This window comes from Sciurus carolinensis, chromosome 2, assembly GCF_902686445.1.
Source record: "Sciurus carolinensis chromosome 2, mSciCar1.2, whole genome shotgun sequence".
Classification (NCBI taxonomy): Eukaryota; Metazoa; Chordata; class Mammalia; order Rodentia; family Sciuridae; genus Sciurus; species Sciurus carolinensis.
Window position 1 is genome coordinate 133,213,660 of NC_062214.1, and position 23,643 is coordinate 133,237,302.

Below are 23,643 nucleotides of genomic sequence, written 5' to 3' on the forward strand. Positions count from 1 at the left end.
AGTTCCAGTACTGATACCACCGTTTAATGGTGACGAGTTCTGCTCCTTCTAATGTTGAAGATTGAACACTAGAGAAGCATGCCAAGGCAAGCATATTAAGCAGGTTTTATTTAAAGGTAATAATACAGACTTCTCCCGGCAGGAAGAAGGGGGCCATGGCTGATGTTCTAAAGTCCCAAGAAGTGAGCGCACCCTACATCTTTTATAGGTTAAAGTCTCTTTTGTTCTCCAGTTCTCTCCCCCCTTATCTCTCCTTCCTGCCTACCATAAAGTGAGAAGCCATGGGCAGGGGGAGGGCCAAGGTGATTCAGGCAGGTAAGGGCCCAGGAGGCATTAATTAGCAGCTCCATGCTTGCAGTCCTTGATAAAGGCAGGTAAATTTGGGAATCAGTGGGCTCTGGAGATCCTTGACATTCCATTCTTCCAGGGGCAGTCTCCAACTTCCAGAGGCAGATGGCTTCATGGCTTCATTTCCTCGATTTGACCCGATCCCTATTTCTACACTAACTACCTGTCCTTAATTCTGGCTTCAGTACTAACGAATATAAATTAAATAACTAAGGAATCATTCTCATCTCACGGAAACTTTTTTTTTTTTTTTTTTTTTTGTACCAGGGGCGCTTAACCAGTGAGCCACATCCCCAGTACTTTTTATTTTTTATTTTGAGATGGGTCCTCACTAAGTTGCTGAGGGTCTTGCTAAATTGCTGAGGCTGGCCTTGACTTGTGATCCTCCTGCCTCAGCCTCCTGAGTTGCTGGAATTATAGGCATGCCCATTCCAAGTTCTACAAAAAAATCTTTTGTACAATGTTGAGAAATCAGAGTGGTCACACTGTGATTAGAAAGAGAAGTATCTGCAATGGAAATCTTAGCAAACAACAGTAACAATATAGCTGACTGGAGACTAGGAAGTGCACTTCTAACCACTTCTCATTTGCTGTTGACTCACAATGAGTCTGTTGACCACCGAAATAAAAGCAATTCTATAATTTAGAAAACCTATTTTTAAGTAGCTTTTGTGTTTAAACAAAGGCCTAGATGATGTGTGTCTAGCTAGTACTTGACACCACTAGGGCAGAAAGGATGTGGGAAGGGCCGTGGCCCTGGCAATTCAGGGAGTGGTGAGCACTCCACTGCTCTAAGATCAGATTATAAAAGCGGGCCCAGACTTCCTCAATCAAGAGCAGAAACAAGTACTTGACAGAGAAGTACGGGGTTCATAGACCTCGTCAGACCTTGTCGTTCACCTGAGAACCTCAGTGTTGGCTGCATACGGTTTCCCGCTCCGGCTCTTGTACTTAACTGCACTAACAAAACTGCTCCTGGGCTGGAGCTGGGACTCAGTGTAGAGCTCGAGTAGCAGGTGCGAGGCAGTGGGTTCAGTCCTCAGCACTGCATGTAAATGAATAAACACATAAAGGTGAAAAGAATAAAAAATTTAAAAAAAGGTTCATTGAAAACTAAAAAAAAATTTTTAAAATATGATTCAGAGAACGCCATAATTAAAAACAAACAAACAAACAAAACAAAAAACTGCTCCTGCTGGGGTCCCTGGAATACTTTAAACTGCTTTTAAAAAATACCTTGTTTTTTTTTTTCTTTTGGGAATATTTTATAAAGTAGTGTGCTATTTCTGACAAGTGTATATGTTTATATGTGTCTATATAAAATTTCTGCTTATAAAAATTTTTGCCACTCAATATTTTTTCAGAAAAAAAGATTAAAATTTCAATCTTATTAATCAAAACTGTCAATATCTTTTTTTTTTTTCCCTGTTTTTTTTTTCCCCAACCTCCTTACTAGATATTGAACCCAGGGATGCTTTACCACTGAGTCACATCCCCAGCCTTTTTTTTTTTTTTGATACTGGGGATTGTACCCAGGGATAGTCAACCATTGAGCCAAGTTCTCAGCCCTATTTTGTATTTTATTTAGAGACAGGGTCTCACTAAACTGCTGAGGTGCCTTGCTTTTGCTGAGGCTGACTTTGAACTCACGATTCTCCTGCCTCAGCCTCCGGGATTACATGCTTATGGCACCACACCAACCCAACTTGTTTATTTTGAGAGAGGGTCTCACTAAATTGCTGAGGCTGGCCTTGAACTTGGGTTCCTCCTGCCTCAGCCTCTCCAGTAGCCAGGATTACAGGTATCTGCCACCATGCCTTGTTCAATACTGTTGTTGCTGGGTTTTGTTTGGTACCAGGGATTGAACCTAGGGGCACTTAACCAATGAGTCACATCCCCAATTCTTTTTTTTTAAATCTATTAAAATTAAGTTTTAAAGGTTCAACAAGAACATAGGATAAAAGCTGAACTTGTAAAAGCAAATTTTGTTTCTGTACACTGGCTTTATTGCCAGTGGACAAACGTTCTACAAATTAAGTTAAGAAAATAATTCCATTTATAACAACATCAAAAGAACAAAAACTTAGAAATAAATTTAGTTGAAAAAGTTGTACAACTACAAAAATGTTTTTAAAATTTGAACAATATTTAAATACATGAAAAGATGTCTCATGTTCATGGACTGGAAGGCAATATGGTTAAGATGGCAATACTCTCAAACTGACCTACAGATTTTACACAATCTCTGTCAAAAGTCCAACTTCCTGGGGCTAGGGAGATAGCTCAGTCGGTAGAGTGCTTGCCTTACAAGCACAAGGCCCTGGGTTCGATCCCCAGCACCCAAAAAAAAAAAAAAAAAAAAAAGTCCAACTTCCTTTTTCTTTATCTTTTTTTTTTTCAGAAATGGAAAAGCTTATCTTCACATTTATATGGAAATTCAAGAAACCACAAATAGCTAAATGATCTTGAAAAAGAACAAAGTTGAGATAGACATCTAAACCAATGGAATTGAATTGTGAGTATAGAAATCAACCTTTACATTTATGATTGATTAATTTTTAACAAGAATATCAGGATGATTCAATGGAGAAAGGACAATTTTTCAACAGAGCCAGGACAACTGGATTTCCACATGTAAATTAATAAATTTGACTCCTATCACATTTATAGATAAAACTTAACTCAAAATTGGTCATAGACCTAACTGTAAATGCTAAAACTGTGAAACTCTTGGACCAAAATATAGAAGTCTTTGTGACCTTGGTTTAGCTCATGATTTCTTAGATATACCAAAAGCACAAGTGATAAAGGAAAAAAAGAGGGAAGTTGGAATAAATATTAAAAATGTTTATGCTGTAAATGTTATCTGTGATGGGCTGACAGATCTGGCTCTATGAGAATGTTATAGGCCAGACAGACTCCATTTTGCTCTGAGACTCCATGTTATGTAGGAAATAAGCTTCTCCCATGGGAACACCCCACCTCAGTACCAACCAATAATTGCTTAGCTTTTCCCATGGGAACACCTCACCTCTGTCCCCGTCATCAGTTACTTAGCATGACATGTTTAGCAACACAAAATGACAATTTTTATGTAATAAAAAATTGCTCTTTTGATCCCTATCGCTCCTAACCAATGTACCAAGTAAACGGTGATTGTGTGGATGTTAGTAACCATTCTTTAGTTTGTACCTAGGTAAGTGTCATTTTGACCCACTTTTCCCTCTGTTGATGATCTCATGATGTCAGTTTGTAATTTCAAATCATAGCAACAGACACTTAATGATTGATGTGATTTTTGGTATAAGAACACCTACAACCCTATGGTTGGGGCTGTTCTCCCAATAGTCATTTTTGGGGGCATTGTGTGAGACAGTCAGCCGGCTGGCTTAATAAAGACTCAAATTTGGACTTCTCAGTGGAGATCGGTCTGTTCTTAAGTTGCGCCCCATAACAGTATCATCAAGAAAGGGGAAAAACAACTCAAGAGTGAAAGAAAATATTTGCAAAGCATATATCTAATAAGGGACTTATATCTGGCATACATTTTTAAACTCTTACAACTCAATAATAAAAATACAAATAACCCAATTTTAGAGTGGGCAAATGATCTGAATAGATATTTCTCCAAGGAAGGTATGCAAATGTACAATGAGCACATAAAGGTATTCAACATTATTAGTCATTAGGGAAATGGAGATAGAAACCACAATGAGATCCCTCTCAAGGGCATGGGTATAATTTAAATAAATAAATAAATAACAAGCAATAACAAATGTTGGCAAGGATGTGGAGAAATTGGAACCTTCGCACACTGCTGGTGGGTTTGCACAAAGGTGCAGCCTCTCTAGAAAACAATTTGGCAGTTTCCCCAAATGCTAAACCTAAAATTACCACGACTCAGCATTTCCACTCTGTGGCATATACTGAACACGAGTAAGCATGTACATCTGTACACACATGTAGCCAAAGGTTCACAGCAACATTGTTCATCATAGCCAACAGTGGAACCATCCCAAACATCCATCAATGGAGGAAGGTATAAATCATGCATGGTGTATCTATAAAATGCAATATCATTCCTCAGTAAGAAATAATAATGTGTCAACATATGCTATAATTAAGGAATCTTAAAAACATTATGCTAAGTGAAAGAAGGCAACCCCAAAGACCATATATTATATTTATATGAAATAACCATTTATATGAAGTGTCCAGAAATGTCCAGAATAGGAAAATCTATAAAGACAGAAAGTATGTTAGTGGTTACCCGGGGCTGAAGTCAGGGGCCCCAGCCCTTTTCTGAGAGCAGGTCTTGCTAACTTGTTGCTTAGGGTCTTGTTGAGTTGCTGAGGCTGGCTTTGAACTCACAATCTCCTATCTCACCCTCCTAAGCCTGCAGGATTAGGTGTGTGCCATTGTTCCCAGCTCAATATCGATTTTTGGTTGGTAGTAATGATCTCCTATTTTCTTAAAAATATAGGATTCTTGGAGCTGGGGTTGCTGCTCAGTGGTAGAGTACTTGCCTAGCTTGTGTGAATCACTGGGTTCAATTCTCAGCACTGCATATAAATAAATCAAGGTCCATCAACAGCTAAAAAAAATTTAAAAAAACCATAGGATTCTTAAAATAGAATCCTTTCTTTAAAAAAAGTAAGCTTGGGGCTGGGGTGGTGGCTCAGTGGTAGTTTGCCTAGCACGTGTAAGGTACTGGGTTTGATCCTCAGCACCACATATAAATAAATGAATAAAAAGAAAAGGTCTATCAACATCTAAAAAAGTATTTTTTAAAAAAATAAGCTTATTTTTAACACAATACAGTGCCTAATTGAAGAGTGATAAAAGGATATAAACAGAGAATAACTATCAGTAGAAATTTTCCACAAGTAACCTTTTGGAATCATCTTATAATCCCTCAATGAAATGGCACAGGAGTACCAAACAAGAAAAATGCAATAAAAAGAAGCTAATGTCTTTGAATTTGTACAATATGGGATTGTATTTGGTCTGTGCTGGAATAGTTCAGTTCTATAATCTCAACACAAAATTTCCCATTTCCTCCAAGTTAGAAAGCCCAGACATCAGTAAATAGACTGGTAAAAAGTTGAGAAGTGAACACCGGCACAATTCATTACTGACCACTGCATTCAGCCAGCAGTTGGATAACTATAGTTCTAGTGCATGTGGAGATAAATTTTTCTGATAAATTGAGGTCTTGCAAGGGTAGCATGCTCATTTGTAAAAGGGAAACTACATTCAATTGATGGAGAAGATGTACTGTATGTAGTTACCCTTACTTTACAGTATGAATATTAATGAGCTCTGGGAAGAAACATAGGCTTGAAACTTTAGGATTGTGGCCAGTGCAAGGTAATGCATCTTTAAACTGTCAGAAATGATTCAACACTTTAACTTCATGTATTTTTGAGTCTACAGTTAATTCATATGTCAGTTTTATCAGTTTATTAGTTTGAAGGTTAACTTTCTTTCCTCATAATGCAAATCTACTATTATAATAAAAGGATAAAGGAAATTCTTCCCTTTGAAATTATTACAAAAAGTTCCTGGGTTATTAACGATCTATTCTATTAAGTAAGTGCTATTCTCTCAGTCTGTATGATACTCTTTCCATGAAGTTCACCTTGGAGCCCCAGTATTCTTGTTAAGCTCTGTAGCCCATTTATAGCACTTATGTATCATTTTAAGTGCATTAATGTTTCCTTTGAGTTGATGGTGGTTTACTTTATAGAAGTAAAATTTAGCTTAACAAAAATCTGTTATATGTAATGTTAAGTCTTGCCATGGTAAACTTTTAAGAATGAGTTAAAAAGAATGACCCAACTAGCTGCTTTGCCTCTTGTTTCTTCCCTTGGGGTGGGGAGCTCAAGACAAATATATCACTTTGATTGTTTCATTCAAGGTGCTAATCAGCATTTTTATTTATTTACTTTCACAGTGTCAGGGATCGAACCTAACACTGCAAATGTTAGTTCCTAATGCCATGACATTGGATAGTATTTTTCATAATTATTGACATTCATTCATATAGCATTTCAGGACATTATGCCACTAAATGATCTTAATGTTAAAAAAAAAAAAAAAAAAAAAAAAAAAACTAAATTAGCTGGCACACACCTGTGATCCCAGCAGCTCAGGAGACTGAGGCAGAAGAATCAAGAGTTCAAAGCCAGCTTCAGCAAAGGCAAGGCGCTAAGCAACTCATTGTGACCCTGTCTCTAAATAAAATACAAAATAGGGTTGGGGCTGTGGCTTGGTGGTAGAGTTCCTGTGTTCAATCCCTGGTATCCCTGGTATACCCTGCTCCCGCCAAAAAATATTAAACTGAAACAGACAAAACAATAAAAAACCCTTGCTGCTCTGCCACTTTTTTTTTTTTTTTTGGGTGCTGGGGATCGAACCCAGGGCCTTGTGCTTACAAGGCAAGCACTCTACCGACTGAGCTACCTCCCCAGCCCCTGCAACTTATTTTTTAAATGGACATGTTTCTTTCTCTTCCTCTCTCCCTGTTCCTCCCTACTCTCTCTCCATCCCTAATCTCAGGGGAAGCAGGATTAACTTCCCTCCCCATCCTAGGCAGTTATCTGTACACACTCACCATAGGAACCAAGTAATCCAGACTTTGGGGATGGTACCAGAAGATCTCAGAAATGACTATCTCCCAAATTAACAAGTCAATTACAACTCCAGACAGAGAACAGGTGGAATGTAGCCTTTGAGTCACCTCTTTAAAAGTCTCCTGTTCCTGATAATGGGCAGAATCACATCCTCTGGGACGGGAGTGCCCTGTGTTCCTCCTTTGCTAGCAAAGCAATACAACTTCTTTTTCTTTTTCTCAAAACCATGTCCTAATCATTATTGGATTGGCATAGGGGAGAAGGAGCGAGTTTTTGGCAACAATAGAACTGATTTTTTTCTGGAATCTGTAAGATTAACTACTTATCTTTTCTGAGTAAGATAATTTAAAATACAAGAAGGATAAAGAAAAGTAGCTTTATTTATGTCATTTAGAAAAACTGTAGTGTTAGAATCTGTCAAATGTTTTCCATTCTGAACAATTTACAAGAGTATTTATATACAAACATAATAAAATAGAGTATATCACATTGCTCTTTCTTGAACCAAAGTGTTCCTCAATTCTGAACATGCTTCTATCATTTCAGATTGTAATTTTTAACAGGGCAATACTTTATTTTGACATAGTGTTTGATTCACACAGTATAGTAACAGTAAAGTGGAAGGAGAGCCAATGATCATGAACAGAGTTAAAAAATATGTTTCAACCAATACTTTATCATTAATATTCTGTATTAAAATATGTTTCATATTAAAAAACATATTTGTATTCACTGATGATCTAAATTTGTTTTACTAAATTTGGCATTTATATAAACTGATAATTGATCTAATAAATACAATATAGATATGAGCCTTTATTAAACTCATCAATATAAATGTTTGCCAAAAATGAAAATAAAAAAAATTGTTAGGAACAGAGGTCACAGAAAATCCATGTGAGAAATAGTGCAGCAGAGGCCCTATTCTATTTAAATAAGTAAAACTTTCATTTTTTGAATGCAATACACACTAATCCAAAAGATGTGAAGTCTTGATATTTGTAGATACCAAATTTTATGTCACACTTTGGGGCTGTAATTAATTTGTATCATTATATATTGGATGATTTTAAAACAAATTTCCTAAATAGCTCCCTAGTCATTTATCTTGCTGGAGAAATCCAATAAAGTTTAATACTATTACTGAATAAAGCAGAATTTTCAATTAGCAACTGGGATACAATGTAAGTACAGATAATTTATACTAGAGTGAAATCTATATCTGTCAAGAATTAAGTCTAACACATGTATATATGGATTGACTGAAAAAATTCATTTCATTTTTAAAGCAGCAGATTGTTTAGTTCTTTAGCACTTTTTTCCTGGCAACAATGACAATAGTTCTACTGATTTATGAAATGGAAAAACAGACAAAAAAACAACCACAAAAATGTTAGGTTTGCTGTCACTTTGCAAAGTCACAGCTATTTAAGTTAAAACAATTCACTAGACCTCCAAGTGCACTTGTGTCTAAAATTTCACTTTTGTCCCCAAAGGAAATAATCAAGTATTATATTAAGGTGCTTACTATTTCAAAAATAAAAATAAAAAAAATAAAAAAAAATAACATCAGAGAAAATTGGTCTTTAATTGGATGCTTGAATTAGTGCCAGGGTTCCTAGTATATTTAGATGATGGTAACTTGACTCTGACACTTTCCTGGTTGCCCTTTATAGCGGCCTCAAGGCGGGCTTTCAGGGCTGGAGAAGAAGCCATTACATTTTTAAAAACTGATGAATACTGAGGCCCAAACTGCATAAGATTTTGCAAAGCAAAGTCATGTAGATTTCTCATTACTGAAGTTGCTGATCCCAGAGCATTCTCATCCAAAAGGAAGGAAATGAGAATGGGCAGAAGGCAGGCCACCAGCTGAGAGCCTAGAAAGTAAACAAAGAAGTTCAGGAACTTAAATGTTCATCATACAAGGTAGAAAAACACTTGATCTCCCCACATTTTTTTCTTAGGGAGGAAAACAATTCTTCTCATCTCTTCTCTCAAATCACTACTAAAATATTAATACCTGGGATTAATATAACACTGTTCTAATGAGAGTACCTGAATGTTTTATAATTTGAATAACACCAAAATTCTGACTTTGGAGAAATTCTGAAATATTAGAATTCAGTGCTGACACTTACGATGCTGTTCTTCAGCAATGATAATCAATGCTTCCAAGACCTTTATGCCTTCTTGAAAAATCTGAAGCTCAGTAATATCTTCAGGTTTTCTCTTGTCTATTTCCTGCAGTTTTTCCACAATACAGGATGCTAAAGAATAAATGTATGGGTAGGAAACAGCTGGATTTGGATACTGAAAAATGGAATGGAGGAGCTGATAGGTCTTGACTTGTACCTAATGAGGAAAGAGACAAGAAAAATATAAATTGTAAATTTTTAAAAAGTCCCTAACACAAATACCTGACGACTCCTTGTAATTACAAATTCCACTATAATGTATAATTATAATGTATCAATAAAAATAAAACAAAAAAACTCATGAAATTAAAGTTACAGAAGTATTTAAATTTATTTCTAATTTAAAAAAAAATTTTTTTGGTGCTGGGGATTGAACCCAGGGCCTTGTGCATGGCGAGGCAAGCACTCTACCAACTGAACTATATCCCCAGTCCTTTATTTTTAATTTTGGAAGTCCAAGTATTAACAGGTATTGAAACTTGGGGAAAGTTTTTAATTAGCAATAATCACACCTTAGATAAACCTCATTTGGCTACAATACTGGAAAACTGTGCAAAGCTAGTATAGTAACAGTGGCCTACTTTATGCTTTGCACATAGCCCTTGCTGCTCTGCCACTGCAATCTTTTAAAAGAATATTTTTTTAGTTGTTGATGGATCTTTATTTATTTATATGTAGTGCTGAGAATCAAACCCAGTGCCTGACCCCCCAATCTCCCCATTCCTAATTTTAGGGGAAACAGGATTACCTTTCTTCCCCATTCCAGGCAGAGTTATCTGTCCTTGAGCACACACCCACCACAGGAAGAAAGTAATTCAGACTAGGGGATGGCATCAGAAGATCTCAGAAATGACTGTCTCCCAAATAACAAGTGAATTACAACTCCAACAGAGAACACATGGAATGTAGCCTTTCAATCACCTCTAAAAAATCCCTGTTCCCCATGATGTGCAGAATTATGGCCTCTGAAACAGAAGTCTCCTGTGTCTCTTCTTTGCTAGCAAAGCAATAAAACTTTTTTCTTTTTCTCAAAACCCTGTCCTCATTGTGGGATTGGTATGGGGACAAGGATCAAGCTTTTGGTTAAGAGTGTTCAAATCTGATGCTAAAAAGAGCTGTAATAATGTGGGATGAGAAGGGGTATCTGGATACAAAAGGGGAGGATAACTGGGAGTGGTTACTTTTTCTTCTTTTCTCTAGTTCCCATTTGAACTCTCCTTAATGTACAAGAATAAACTAGTAACAAATCACATACATTGGATGTACCAAGGTCATGGTCTGAAGGTTTTAAGGAACCATGACTGAACCACACTAAGTATGTGTCATTATATGTCAGAGCCACCACTTGGTGATGGCTACACAAAACTCCTGCGGGCAGCAGCAACAAATGGGACAAAAAGACAACAGGAAATGACTATACATCAGATATATACATCATCTTTTAGTGAGAGATAATTTGGTTCCTAGGTCTTTGGGAATAAATGTATTTTTTAGGTATGGGCTACAAACTTATTTTATAGAACATAAAGGAATAGGAAAATTATTCTAGCAAATGAAATGGCCATAAAGGAAAGAAAGAAACTTGTTGTATTGTTTCTGCAACAGCTATTATTTCACAATCGTACTCCTGAAGGCATATGCTAGAATTTTTCTTTTTAAAAGGAAATCTGCTATAATAAACCACAAAATAGCTTATAAAATCCCCTTGTTCTAGGCTATATCAATAAAATTTTTATATCAATAAAAGTTCTACAGCAATATTAATTTTAAGATGCCCTCATTTCAAATTTTGTTTTTTATTATTTTCTCTTTTGCCCTTTATCCTTAGGGTGGAAGAATAACGACCAGTATTATTTGGTTTTGTTTCCCTAAGAACAGGCATTAATATCAAATCTAAAAATTAAAAAAAACTGTTGTCTGATACTTATTTTGGGAGTCAGAAATCACAAAAGTTTTGTTTTGTTTTTTGGGTACTGGGGATTGAACCCAGGGCTTTGTGCTTACAAGGCAAGCACTCTACTGACTGAGCTATCTCCCCAGCCCCCACAAAAGTTTTGTAAAAGCCTAAACACATTTCTCTTACAAACATCTCTCTCCTAAGACACTTACCATAGGATCTTTTATCTCAAGAGCAGCCTTGAATTTGTCAATACAGCTCTTCTGAAGGCATGGGATGGTAGTTACTTCTGGACTGGTAGACAAAATAAATACTGTGATAGCAGTAAGCAGACTGACTTCATCAAGTTCTTGATGTGTTCCATCGACTAAAGAGAAATGATCTATTAGAACAGATCATACTGACTGCTGTATATACCTGTGTGAAGCTGTCTTTAGCTTGGTAGCAATAATTTTTTTTGTGACTACAACAAATATAGATAATATTGATCGACAAAGTTAAAAACCCTGGCAAATACTGTAGGTTTTACCATATGCATTATAAATAATTCTAAGAGTCAAGAATTACCAAAGCTATAATCCTCAAAGGTAAAGACATCAGCAAATACTTATGTATATTTACTAGTTTTGTGACTTTAGACATTTAAATCTGTCTTTGAGGATTACATGCTAGCTACACATAATGTTTAATATATATTCACTATAATTATTTTTCTTCTATTATATCTCTCTGTATTGCTTAGGCTGGCCTTGAGCTTCTGGGTTGGAGGGACCCTTCTGCCTCAGTCTCCCATGTAGCTGAGAATATAGGTATGTGGCAACATGGTTGACTTATTTATTATTTTTTCTGTGCAGCAACACTAAAACACTTGGTTTTTTTTTTTTTTGGTGGTGGTGCTGGGGATAGAACCCAGGGCCTTGTGCATGCGAGGCAAGCACTCTACCACCTGAGCTATAACCCCAGTCCAGTTTAAAGTATTTTGATAATACGGTACCAAACAAAACAATCTTACCACTCTGTCTACACATATCACTTCTGAACAGTAGAGAAAAACCTGAAAATAATTGTGGAGACCACAATTATTTGAAGGGATTCTGTATTAGAAGTAATCTACCTTCATTTTCCATTGTTTAGGAATGGGCTGTTAATTTGTGAAGAAATGACATAAATAAATAGTAGTTTTGGTCACATTCATTCAACAAATAAGAGAATTAAGAAACATTATATTTCAGCCAGCCCTCTTTTAGGAACTGAGAATACAATTACAAAGAAGACATACTATAAACTAGGAAGTCAATAAAGAATTTTCAGCTACCAACAAGGTCCGTGCATATATAAAATATATTAAGAGGGCTGGGGTTGTGGCTCAGTGGTAGAGCGCTTGCCTAGCATGTGTGAGGCACTGGGTTCAATTCTCAGCAGCACATATAAATAAATGAGTAAAATAAAGGTCTATCAATATCTAAAATAAATAAATAAATATACGTATATGTGTGTGTATGTATATGTGTATACACACACACACACACACACACACACACACACATACATACATATATAGAGAAACCACAGCAGAGGGGCTGGGGTGTAATTCAGTGATAGAGGGCTTGCCTAGCATCTGTGAGGTCCTGGGTTCATCCCCAGCATTGCAAACAATCAAAAAAAATCATAGGAAGCAACCTAGAATAATTGACATTGTGTGGTCAGAGAAAACCTTGAGGAGATAACACATGAGCTGACACCTCCAAGAAACACTAGCATTGAAAGCAAAATTTTATGGATGAATAGGATCTATTTTTAAGACATCTGAGTAGTTTTAAGATAAAACAAGTACATGGGAAACATTTAAAGTTAACATTATACCACTGTTGTAAGTACTAAACTCTACATTAAACTCTCACATCAGATAGTACCATGTAGTAGGCACTCTTACTTCCTCTCTCTTTTGGGTGGTTCTGGGGATTGAACTCAGGGGTGCTCTACCACTGAGCTACATCTCCAATCCTTCTTATTTTTTATTTATTTATTTTTGGGACCAGGGATTGAACCCACAGGCACTAAACCACTGAGTCACATCCCTGGCCCTTTTTATGTTTTATTTTGAGACACAGTCTCATTAAATTACTTAGGGCCTGACTAAGTTGCTAAGGCTGTTTTGAACTTGCAGTTCTGCCTTGGCCTCCTGAATTGTTGGGATTTTAGGTGTGTGCCATTGTGCCTGGTTTTTATTCTATTATTATAAAAAATTTTTTTCATAATTTTATTTACTTTTTTTTTTTGCGGTGCTGGGGATCGAACCCAGGCCCTTGTGCTTGCAAAGCAAGCACTCTACTGACTGAGCTATCTCCCCAGCCCTTATTTACTTTTTTATGTGGTGCTGAGGATCAAGCCCAGTGCCTCATGGGTGCTAGGTAAGTGCTCTACCACTAAGTCACAACTCCAGCCCCTGGCTTTTATTTTTTATTTTGAGGATGGTCTGGAGCTTGTGATCGTCCCGCTTTAGCTTCTGGAATAGATGGGATTATAGGTACATACCATCATGCCTGGCTTATTTCCTCCATTTTATGGATGAGAAACAGAAATTCAGTCATTTGCCCAAAGCTTACTAATTGGTAAGGCAAACTGATTCCAGAAAGTAAACTATTTATACCATGTGCTGTATTGCTACCCACAAAGCACAATTAATTTCAGTCATTATTTATGGCAACTTGAAACTGCAACATAGTCGGTTTAGTAAAAATGTCTTTTTATTCTCAGTAAGATAAAAGTTCCTTTGTGTTCCTCTTTCCATTTCTTCTAAAATTTCTGTACTCCCACTCTTTTTTTTTTTTTTTTTTTTCTCTCTTCTTCTTTTGGTAATAGGGATTGAACCCAGGGGTGCTTAACCACTGAGCCATATCCTCAGTCCTTTTTATTTTTTGAGTCAGGGTCTTGCTAAGTTGATGAGGTTGGCTTGGAACTTGCGATCATCCTGCCTCAGCCTCCCAAATTGCTGGGATTACAGGCGTGCACCACAGTGCTTGGCTTACTCCCACTCTCTTTTCCCTAGGATAAATGTAAAGTTCCTTTAGCAGGAGGCCTATGGGGAAGTGGCCCTGGTGATAAGGAACTGAGACCTCTTACTAATAGCCATCTGGGAAATTGATCCTCTCTGCCTGATGCTCTGGCTGTCTTAACAGTAACGTCATGAGAGACCCTGAACTAGAACCTAGAACCATGAGCTGCTCCTGAATCCCTGACCCATAGAAACTGTCAGATAATAAATGTTTGCTGTTTTAAGTTACTAAATTTTGAGGCATTTGTTACACAGCAAGTGTTTTACCTCATTGTGAGCACCTTTATTTTCTCTCAGTAGCTAGTCTTAATTCTAAGTCTGGTTTCATTCCCTCAAACAAAACCAAAACCCACATCTGTGTGTGTGTGTATGTGGTTGTGTGTTTGTGATATCTCCATAACCTTCAACATAAAAACCTACTTTCCATACTTAACCTCCTGTTCTCTCCCCTTACCTCAGTAGAGATTAATTTTTCTAAATGCTCTGTGGATTTTATTCTTGCCTAGAGGGGGACACTGTTTCTTCTTTGGTATTTCAAATTCCAGACCCCTCTCTACCTTCTTTTTTCCCCATTAAGTATGAACTCATGCTCAAGTTTCATCAGAGAAATTCCTTGACCCTAAACCTTCCCTTCAGCTATTTCTTCTTCCTATCAAGAGGAACCTGTGTGTGTCTTCCCCCTTTCTCAGCTCTCCTTTGTTCAACAGGGTTTTACTGCCATATTGCTTGACTTCTCTACAGCAAGTCATGCTGCTGAACACTCCCTCTCTATTAAAATTCTCTTCTTTGACTTCTGTGACTGCATCATCTTCTGAATCTCTTTTCACCTTGATTCTGATTCTTGTGTTGTTCTATAAACTCAAATTGGGCAAACTGTAATATTTATAAGCAGGACAAGGAAGGTAGGGATAATGTATGTCTGAAGACTTTTTATAATCACTCTAATATACTGTTCAAAATAAAAACTACACAGTTGGAGATGCGGGTGTATATTAGTCGTAGAGCACTTGCCCAGCCTGCACAAAGCTCTGGATTTGATCACCACACTACAAAAACAAGACAAAACAAAAACAAAAACAAAACACACAAAACTCACATAACAGTAAGACAAAAATATTTAGTGGATGGGGAAAATAATACTGGCTATCATTTATTGATAAATACTAAGTAACAAGCAAGATGCTTTTTAAAAAAATATTTATTTTAGTTGTAGTTGGACATAATACCTTTATTTTACTTATTTATCTTTATGCGGTGCTGAAGATCAAACCCAGGGCCCCACACATGCTAGGCAAGCGTTCCACCACTGAGCTACACCCCCAGCCCCCAGCAAGATGCTTTTTATACATTGTTATTGTGCTAACAATTTCCTGCAACATAATATCCTTGTTGGGTTCCCACTGCATGCATCTGTAATCCCAGCTACTATGGAGAATGAGGTAGGAGGATAGTGAGTTTAATGCCAGCCTGGGCAATTCAGTGAAACCCCATCTAACAAACAAACAAAAACTCCCAAACCAAAGTAAAACATATATCCTGATTTACAGATGAGAAAACTATGGCTTGGGGTAACTGGGTAACTTGGCCAGACACTTAGCTAATAAATCCTGGAGTGTTGGGTTAGGTTTATCTTATTTCACATGTATAATGTGTGCCTTATGCATTTTTCAGTATATGGCGTGTACTAAAAAGTTCTGTTAGTAGACATGAATCATACTACATTTTATTTATTTATCTATTTGTTTTAGAACAGGGGATTGAATCCAGGGGTGCTTAATCTCTGATCCACATCTCCTTCACTTTTTATGTTTTTTTTTAAATTTTTTAGATGTTGATGGACCTTTATTTAACTTATTTATATGTGGTGCTGAGAATTGAACCCATTGCCTCACACATGCCAGGCAAGCGCTCTACCACTGAGCCACAACCCCAGCCCGCTTTTTATGTTTTGAGACAGGGTTTCACATTTAACCTTGTTAAATTGCTGAGGCTGGCTTTGAACTTGCAATCCTCCTGCCTAAGCCTCCCAAGTTGCTGGGATTACAGGCAGGTACTACTATGTCCAACTACTCACATTTTAAATAAACATTACATCTAAAGGTTTCTCACTGGCAATATATCAGTTCCCTGTCATTTAATTGCATTAAAGATTAAAGATACTAAAATATTGTCTTCTCTAGGTGAGAATGACAAACATGATCAAATTAATAGCTTGTTCTCAAAAAACTGCTCCCCTCACTTTTTAAAGCAAACTGAACAAATGCTTCCAAACAGCCTTAATTACCTGGATTCCAACAATCAAGAACAGTTGTTAAAGCACTGCGGAGAAGGTCAGTCCAAGCAGTGTGACTCTTTTCTGCTCGGGCCATGGGGGAAGATAGTATTCCTTTCAGAGCCTGAAGTGAAGCTGCAACTGTTGAAGATAACTGGCCCCCAGGTAACTTCACTGCAGTTTCTCTGAGGACTCCAATTGTGAGGTACAGTATAGTAGGGAGAACTGAGATGCTTCCTATAAGATAAAATTTTAAAGACAGTCTAGATTTTAGTCAATATGAATATATACAGTTCCTAAAAAGTCATCAATAAATAAGACATGAATTAGCTTTCATATTTGGTATTTTTTTAAAAATATTTTTTATTTATATGCAGTGCTGAGAATGGAATTTAGTGCCTCACACAGGCTAGGCAAGTGTCTACCACTGAGCCACAATCCCAGCTCCTTTATTTGGTATTTGATAAACAAATTCATTTATCTTCTTGCTGTGGTAAAACATAAGTAACAAAATTTACCATTTTAACCATTTCTAAGTATACAATACAGTACACTTTGAATTTATATTATATTCTTTTTCAAGGAATTTGTAGAGATCCATTCAGTATGAAATAATAATTTGCCAGTCCACTAAAAAGTTGAAAAGTCAGTTCTAATTAAAATGAATGTGAAGAAACTAAAGTTAAAACAGTCAACTTAACTTTCCTGGAGCCCAACAAGTTTGTATAATATATTTTTAGCCCTAATCCTCTGCTAGTCATTTTTTTGCTACTATTAGTGTATAAGACAGTTTGTGAGAACAAGGAGTATAAATTTTTTTTTTCTTTTTGTACCAGGGATTGTACCCAGGGGCACTTAACCACTGAGCCATATCCCTCGTCCTTTTTATTTTTTTGAGTCAGGGTCCCAATAAGTTGCTGAAGTTGGTCTTGAACTTGCAATCCTCCTGTCTCAGCCTCATAAGCCACTGGGATTACAGGCTTGTGCCATCACACCTGGCAGAGTACAAGTCTGTGTGAGAACAAGGAGTATAAGTTTTAATTCAAATTAAAGCTTAAAGTCATGAGGTTAAAAATAAATAGAATATAAATTGGTCATAACACATTTAAGTAGAAATATGGTTACCAATTAAGAAGTATATGTTAAGTACTAAATACCTGTTATGTGCTAGATTTTTGTAGAGCACAACAGTTAGTTGGGGTCAAGACACAAATATCTATATGTATCTTTTGTAAGTAATAATCAATGACATAAAATGCTGCAGATAAAAGCTGCAGCTTTCTGTATAGAAATGACATCTGCATATACCTGATAAACAAAACTCAGTATGTGCTAAATAGTGAAGCTTTTATAGATGACCTAGGCCTGAAGTTGAACTACTATTTTTTTTTTTTTTTTTTGGTGCTGTTGTGACTGAATCTGGCGCCTCAAACACACTAGGCAAGTGTTTTACCAATGAATTATAACCTCAGCCCTGGAGATGAACTTTGAAGGAAGAAAAACATTTATAAAGTAGAGCAGCCAGGCATGGTGATAGTACATGCCTGACATTCTAGAGACTCAGGGGACTGAGGCAGCCAGATCCTAAGGTGAAGGCCAGTCAAGGCAATGTAGTGAGACTCTATCTCAAAAAATAAAAAGGACTGGGAAATAGCTCATGATAGAGCACCCCTAAGCTCAATCCCCAGTAACAAGGGATAGAGTATTTTCAGATCAAGGAATAGCATGGACAATAGCACAGAATAAGAATGAACACAAAGGCTTCTGGGTTTAGGATTTCCATAGAAGCAATCAGGCAAAGGCAGTAACTCCTTAGCAAGTCCCTAAGCAATTTAGTGAGATGCTATCTCAAAATGAAAAATAAACAAGGGCTGGGGATATGGCTCAGTGGTTAAGCACCCTTAGGTTCAATCCCTGGCTCTGAAAAAAAAAAAGGAGGAGGAAGAGGAAAAGATTAGTAAACAAGTTCCATACCTTCAGGAGAGCACACGGCAGGAAGTTCAGAGAGGATAATCAATGCAGCTGAAACCAATCTACTTCCATCTTCTGATAGTATTTGTGGCTTTGTAGCTTTTACTCCTGGGCTACCTGTCAATTTAGGATTTAGTTCTGGGAGTTGTCTAACAAGAATGCATACACACAATTCCAGTGTTGCAAAAACCAAAGACTTCCCAGGCACAAGTCCTCCAGTGTCTTTTCCCTCTCCAAATTCTGGTAGGGTTTCCTTTTCTGCAGCACCATCATCAACTAAAAGACAGAAAGAAAAGAGTTTAGTAAATACTTTGTACCAGCTTTATTTCTGGTAGATGACAATTTAATTCCTTTCTGTATAGGTATCACATATATTTTCTTACCTTTATTTATTTTTATGTGGTGCTGAGGATTGAATTCAGTGCCTCACATGTGCTAGGCAAGCGCTCTACCAATGAGCCACAAATGCCCCTAGGTAACATATTTAATAGCTAGTCTTGGGTGTTAATAGTTATGAATAAAAAAATAATCCTTGTAACCCTGCCAGTCTTAAAATATTCCTATTAAACTTCTTTCTATAAAGAATGTGAATCTGATAGCTGAAGCTCTAACATTAAGTTTGTCACCTGAGGTATTTGTAGTGGTTGGGTTTGTTTTTTTTTTTTTTTTTTTTTTTTTGTACACAGGATTGAACCCAGAGGCACTTAACCACTGAGACACATTCCCACACATTTTTAAATTTTGAGATAGGGTCTCTCCACGTTGCTTAGCGCTTCACTAAGTTGCTGAGGCTGTCTTTGAACTTGTAATCCTCCTGCCTTAGCCTCCTGAGTCTGTGGGATTATAGGTGGTGCCACCATCACATCTCTCTATGGTTATGTGGAATTTTCTATTATATGCAGAAGTCAATTGAATGGAAGGTGATTCTCTGGTCAAATGAAATCTTAAATGACAAATTTAGCAAAGTCATTTTAGACTTGTAAACAATAGTTTGTCAACCTAAGACATTAAATTATTCTTTCTACATACATTGGTACAGTTAAGACAAGTACTATAGTGGTATAAGGGATTTTTTTTCTCCCAAGTTTTGTTAAAGTTCTCTTTTTCCCAAAGAATAATGGCTTGGCTATGGATAATAGCCAAGCTAACATCAAGAGGTGAATGAGAGGATTTAAAGTCATGTCTACAGATGTTCAATTTTTATCCTATACACAATATATTATCAAGACTACATAAAGTAATACTTTAAAAGTTAATGAGGCTATGTGGTTCATTTGTCACTAAGGGTTAACATTTACCTTCTGCACTTCGTCTCTTCTCCTTCACATGTTCTTGAGCAGCACAGATTATCTGCCTTACCACTTCAAGTGAAGCCAATTGAATGGAAGGTGATTCTCTGGTCAAAATTACTCGATGCAGCACATTCAGCAATTCAATACCCAAGTCCTATCACAGAAAACATGTAGTGGATAGTGTATGGGAAATTATATATCATTTTGTTTTGTTTTTGGTGAAATATTAAATGCCATTTTGACAAAATTCAGAAAAAATATGACAGACTACTTATAAAAAAATAAGGATGTTCATGTAATAAAACTACATAACAACATTAAACCAACTCTAGACTGTTTTGTCCAGTCTCTGTGGGAGATGGCACTATAACAAAAGATCATTTCCACATAAGTCCTAAACTGGGAAAACTGGAAAAGAAATTTCCAAAACAAGACGGGAAACTAGCTAAAGAATACAAGGGCTGACATGTAGACTATCAAATTTATATTAAGGTTTTCTACTAATAATGAAGAATGAAGGAGCGGTATCACGTTAAAACAAATCTCTTTAAAGAATAAAATTATTGCAAAAATACTACTTCATTTCCCCTTTTCTTTTTTATTAGATACTTTGGTTGCTTTTCTTCATCTTTGAAAATAGCAGAGTAAATGTGTCATTATAATACTTGTTTTAACAGAGAAAACAACACAAGAGTTTAAGATTTACTCATGTCCAACTCAAGTTTGGTAAGAACCTAATGCTTTAAACCTAGCAAATCATAGTATTAAATTAAAAAATAGTCTATGCAGAGAAGAAACCATATCTCCTGTTTACCTTAGCACCTGAGTCAATGGCAACATAATCAATATACTGAATAATACATGAAGCTAACAGTGCCTGATGAATGCATATTTACTCTTGAGAGAAGCAGCAGAAAGAAGGGCCACACTTTGTACAGCAACTCTTTTACCGTAGCCACAACTCCACCTACAGGTTAGACAAAAGTCTCTTGAAAAAGACCTGGTGGGAGAATTTGCCAATAGGAATACTTCCCAATGGACAGTAACTACAAGAACCAATTAGATTCTCTCTTGAGAAAATGGAACATAAGATACAAAGGAATGTAAAAATCGGAGTTCACAGAAACAGAACAAAAATGAATGTCCTGTGTAATTAGTGGTTACTGTCCTGGACAATTCAATATGAAACCTTCCCATCACTGCAGAAAGCAGAGACAGAAAGTGGCAGCCAGAAGTATGACAGCTCCTGGGTCATCACACATGCTGATGGCATGCTGATTCTAAGGCCCAGCTGTGCCTTGTAATTAAAAAAAAAAAAAAAAAATTTTTTTTTTAAACAGGACCTACTGATGTTTATGCCACAAACAAGGAAAAGGCAGTGACAGGAAAAATACTATTCACCTCTAATTTAAATAAAAAAGCATTTTAATTCTTGTCCTTAGAAACTTAGTTTCATGATTCAGAAATGGAACTGTACCAAACAATGGCCAAAGAAGAATCATCCATTTTATGCCTCTTCTTTTATCTGGTCACTCAGAAATATAATATTATGAGCTATGATTGTTACTGCCACACATTATTTTTATCCATGTATTCACCATGGTATACTTTTCCTTCCATATAAATTTGAGACCCCTTTTTCACATACTTATATGCTACATCTCTAAAGCCTGGCCAGAACACTGATATTCTATGCCATGTTGTCTTTTGACTGATGTCATCCATTTGGTATTCTTCACTCTCCCCAGATTGCCACATTTCATTCGTTGCTAGTGAAAATATTGATACTGGATTTTTCCCTTCCGTCTGTCTCAGACTGAGTCCTGATCCACTCACCCAAATAACTGCATATGATTCAAGAATCAAACTATTGGCTATTTCAGACTCATGTCTTATGAACTGATGAAGTACCTGTCTTCAAAACATGGCTTCTATTTTCTTTCCTTACAATCTAAATTTTTAGTTTTTCCTGATGTGCTAGCCAGGGCAACCACAATCCAGGGGGTCACTTCTGGTCCACCTGTCCCTTGCAATCTTAAATGACTTCTCTTTTTACTTCTGTGTTCATTTCTGTTTACTGTAGTAAACTGAACATATTTGTGTTCCTTAAAATCTACAGAAGCCCAACAAAAAAATGAGAAATCACCTGATCACTGCCAATTTTAGATCTGGGCCAAGGAACATCTAAAAGGGCCTGTAATGCATGTAAACAAGCAGTAATGCTTTCCATGGTTGCATCTGAGCGCAATGAACATAGAAATTCCACACTGATTCCTGTAGAAAGCAAAAAGAGAAGGAGGCTGCTTTTGAGATTCTTACATTATGAAGTTAAATAATTAAAATCCTATTTTTTATAAGATACAAATAAGCTTAGCAAGAAGGTAGTACAAGTTAAATTACAATGAATTTAAGACTATAAACTGTAAAGTGATAAAGTTAAGTCTCTTAAAGTTCGTTGTCTATACATACCCAAAGAATAATTTAAACTAGGATTGTGTACAATTAGTTGCTATGAAGTTGTTCAAAGATGCAAAAATTACAGTAAAATTGTATTAGGGAAGTTAACATGTAGAGCTTCACAACTTTATTTTGACTAAAATTTGAGTGATTATAATGTATCAGGCACTATACATTGCATATATAAAATTTGAGTGATTATCATGTATCAGGCACTATACATTGCATATATCATATGAAGCAGGTACTATTATTACTACCTTTTTCTTTTTTTCCCCAGTGCTGGGGATCAAACCCAGGGCCTTGCATATGGTAGATAAGCATTCTTCCACTAAGCCACATCCCCAAAACTTTAAAAGTTTGTTTTTAAAAAGTTCTCATCCTGGGCCAGGGTTGTGGCTCAGGGGTAGGGCGCTTGCCTGGCATGTGTGAGGCACTGGGTTTGATTCTCAGCACTGCATATAAATAAATGAATAAAATAAAGGTCTCTCAACATCTAAAAAAAATTCAAGAAAAAAAGAGACAATTAAAAAAACCAAACTAACCAAAAACAGCTCTCTTCCACTGAGCCACAACCCCAGTCACTAGAAACAATTTTTTTTTTTTTTTTTTTTTTGGTGGGGTGGTGGCGGGGAGGTACTGGGGATTGAACTCTGGGGCACTCAGTCACTGAGCCACATCCCCAGCCCTATTTTGCATTTTATTTAGAGACATGGTCTCACTGAGTTGCTTAGCACCTCACTTTTGCTGAGGCTGGCTCTGAACTCCTGATCCTCCTGTCTCAGCCTCCTACACCGAGCTAGAAACAATTTTTCATAAGTTCCAAGCTAGAAACAATTTTTAATAAGCTCAAGGGTAGAGTAATCTAGTCATGTCTGAGTTGGCAATAAAAAATAACAGCTATGAATCACAAATCTACTTAATTTAATCATTTACCTTTATAACTCATTTTTATTTTCTTTTAAATATATTTTTTAGTTGTAGGTGGGCACAATATCTTTATTTTTATATAGTGCTGAGGATCAAACCCAGGGCCTCACATGTACTAGGCTAGCATGTTACCACTGAGCCCAACTCATTTTCATTTAATCAATAAATTCTTTATAGGTAAACTTGGAGTCTGAACTTAAAGTTTGTTTCCTTAGAACTATATTAAATATGAAAAAATCATTTCATTTATTCCAGAAACTCACTGTATTATCTTAGACACCTCACTTTTAAATGAAGTTCTGGTACAGTACCTGCTAAGCATGCATGAGGTCCTAGGTTCAACCCTAGCAATATCACCAAATATAAAATAAAATCAGTTCTGGGAAAGCTAAATAATAGATTAATTAAACTTCATGAATCTAAAAATCTTACTGATCCTATTTATTTATTTATTTTTGTACCTGGGATTGAACCCAGTGGCACTTAACGCACTGAGCCACCTCCCCAGCCCTTTTTGTATTTTATTTAGAGACAGGGTCTCACTGAGTTGCTTAAGGCCTTGCTAAGTTGCTGAGACTGGCTTTGAATTCA

General features: G+C 36.5%; 1 protein-coding gene, 1 long non-coding RNA gene and 1 pseudogene across 3 annotated transcripts in view; 1 reads left to right on the forward strand and 2 right to left on the reverse strand.

Moving 5' to 3' along the window:
* The window catches only part of LOC124976035 (uncharacterized), a 45,775-nt gene that overhangs the window by 17,726 nt on the left and 4,406 nt on the right, over positions 1 to 23,643 (forward strand). For both annotated transcript variants that reach the window (XR_007106970.1, XR_007106969.1), the window contains exon 2: positions 2,750 to 2,863. This is a non-coding gene — a long non-coding RNA (uncharacterized LOC124976035). The remainder of the gene's footprint in view (positions 1 to 2,749; positions 2,864 to 23,643) is intronic.
* Heatr5a (HEAT repeat containing 5A) overlaps positions 7,537 to 23,643 on the reverse strand; it is a 104,278-nt gene continuing 88,171 nt past the window's right edge. The window contains 7 exon segments of the mRNA XM_047538632.1: positions 7,537 to 8,860; positions 9,122 to 9,335; positions 11,288 to 11,442; positions 16,415 to 16,639; positions 18,377 to 18,649; positions 19,672 to 19,819; positions 21,812 to 21,939. Coding sequence (XP_047394588.1) covers positions 8,553 to 8,860; positions 9,122 to 9,335; positions 11,288 to 11,442; positions 16,415 to 16,639; positions 18,377 to 18,649; positions 19,672 to 19,819; positions 21,812 to 21,939 — 1,451 coding nt within the window. The 3' untranslated portion in view covers positions 7,537 to 8,552.
* On the reverse strand, positions 21,030 to 21,591 carry LOC124976034 (single-stranded DNA-binding protein, mitochondrial-like; annotated as a pseudogene).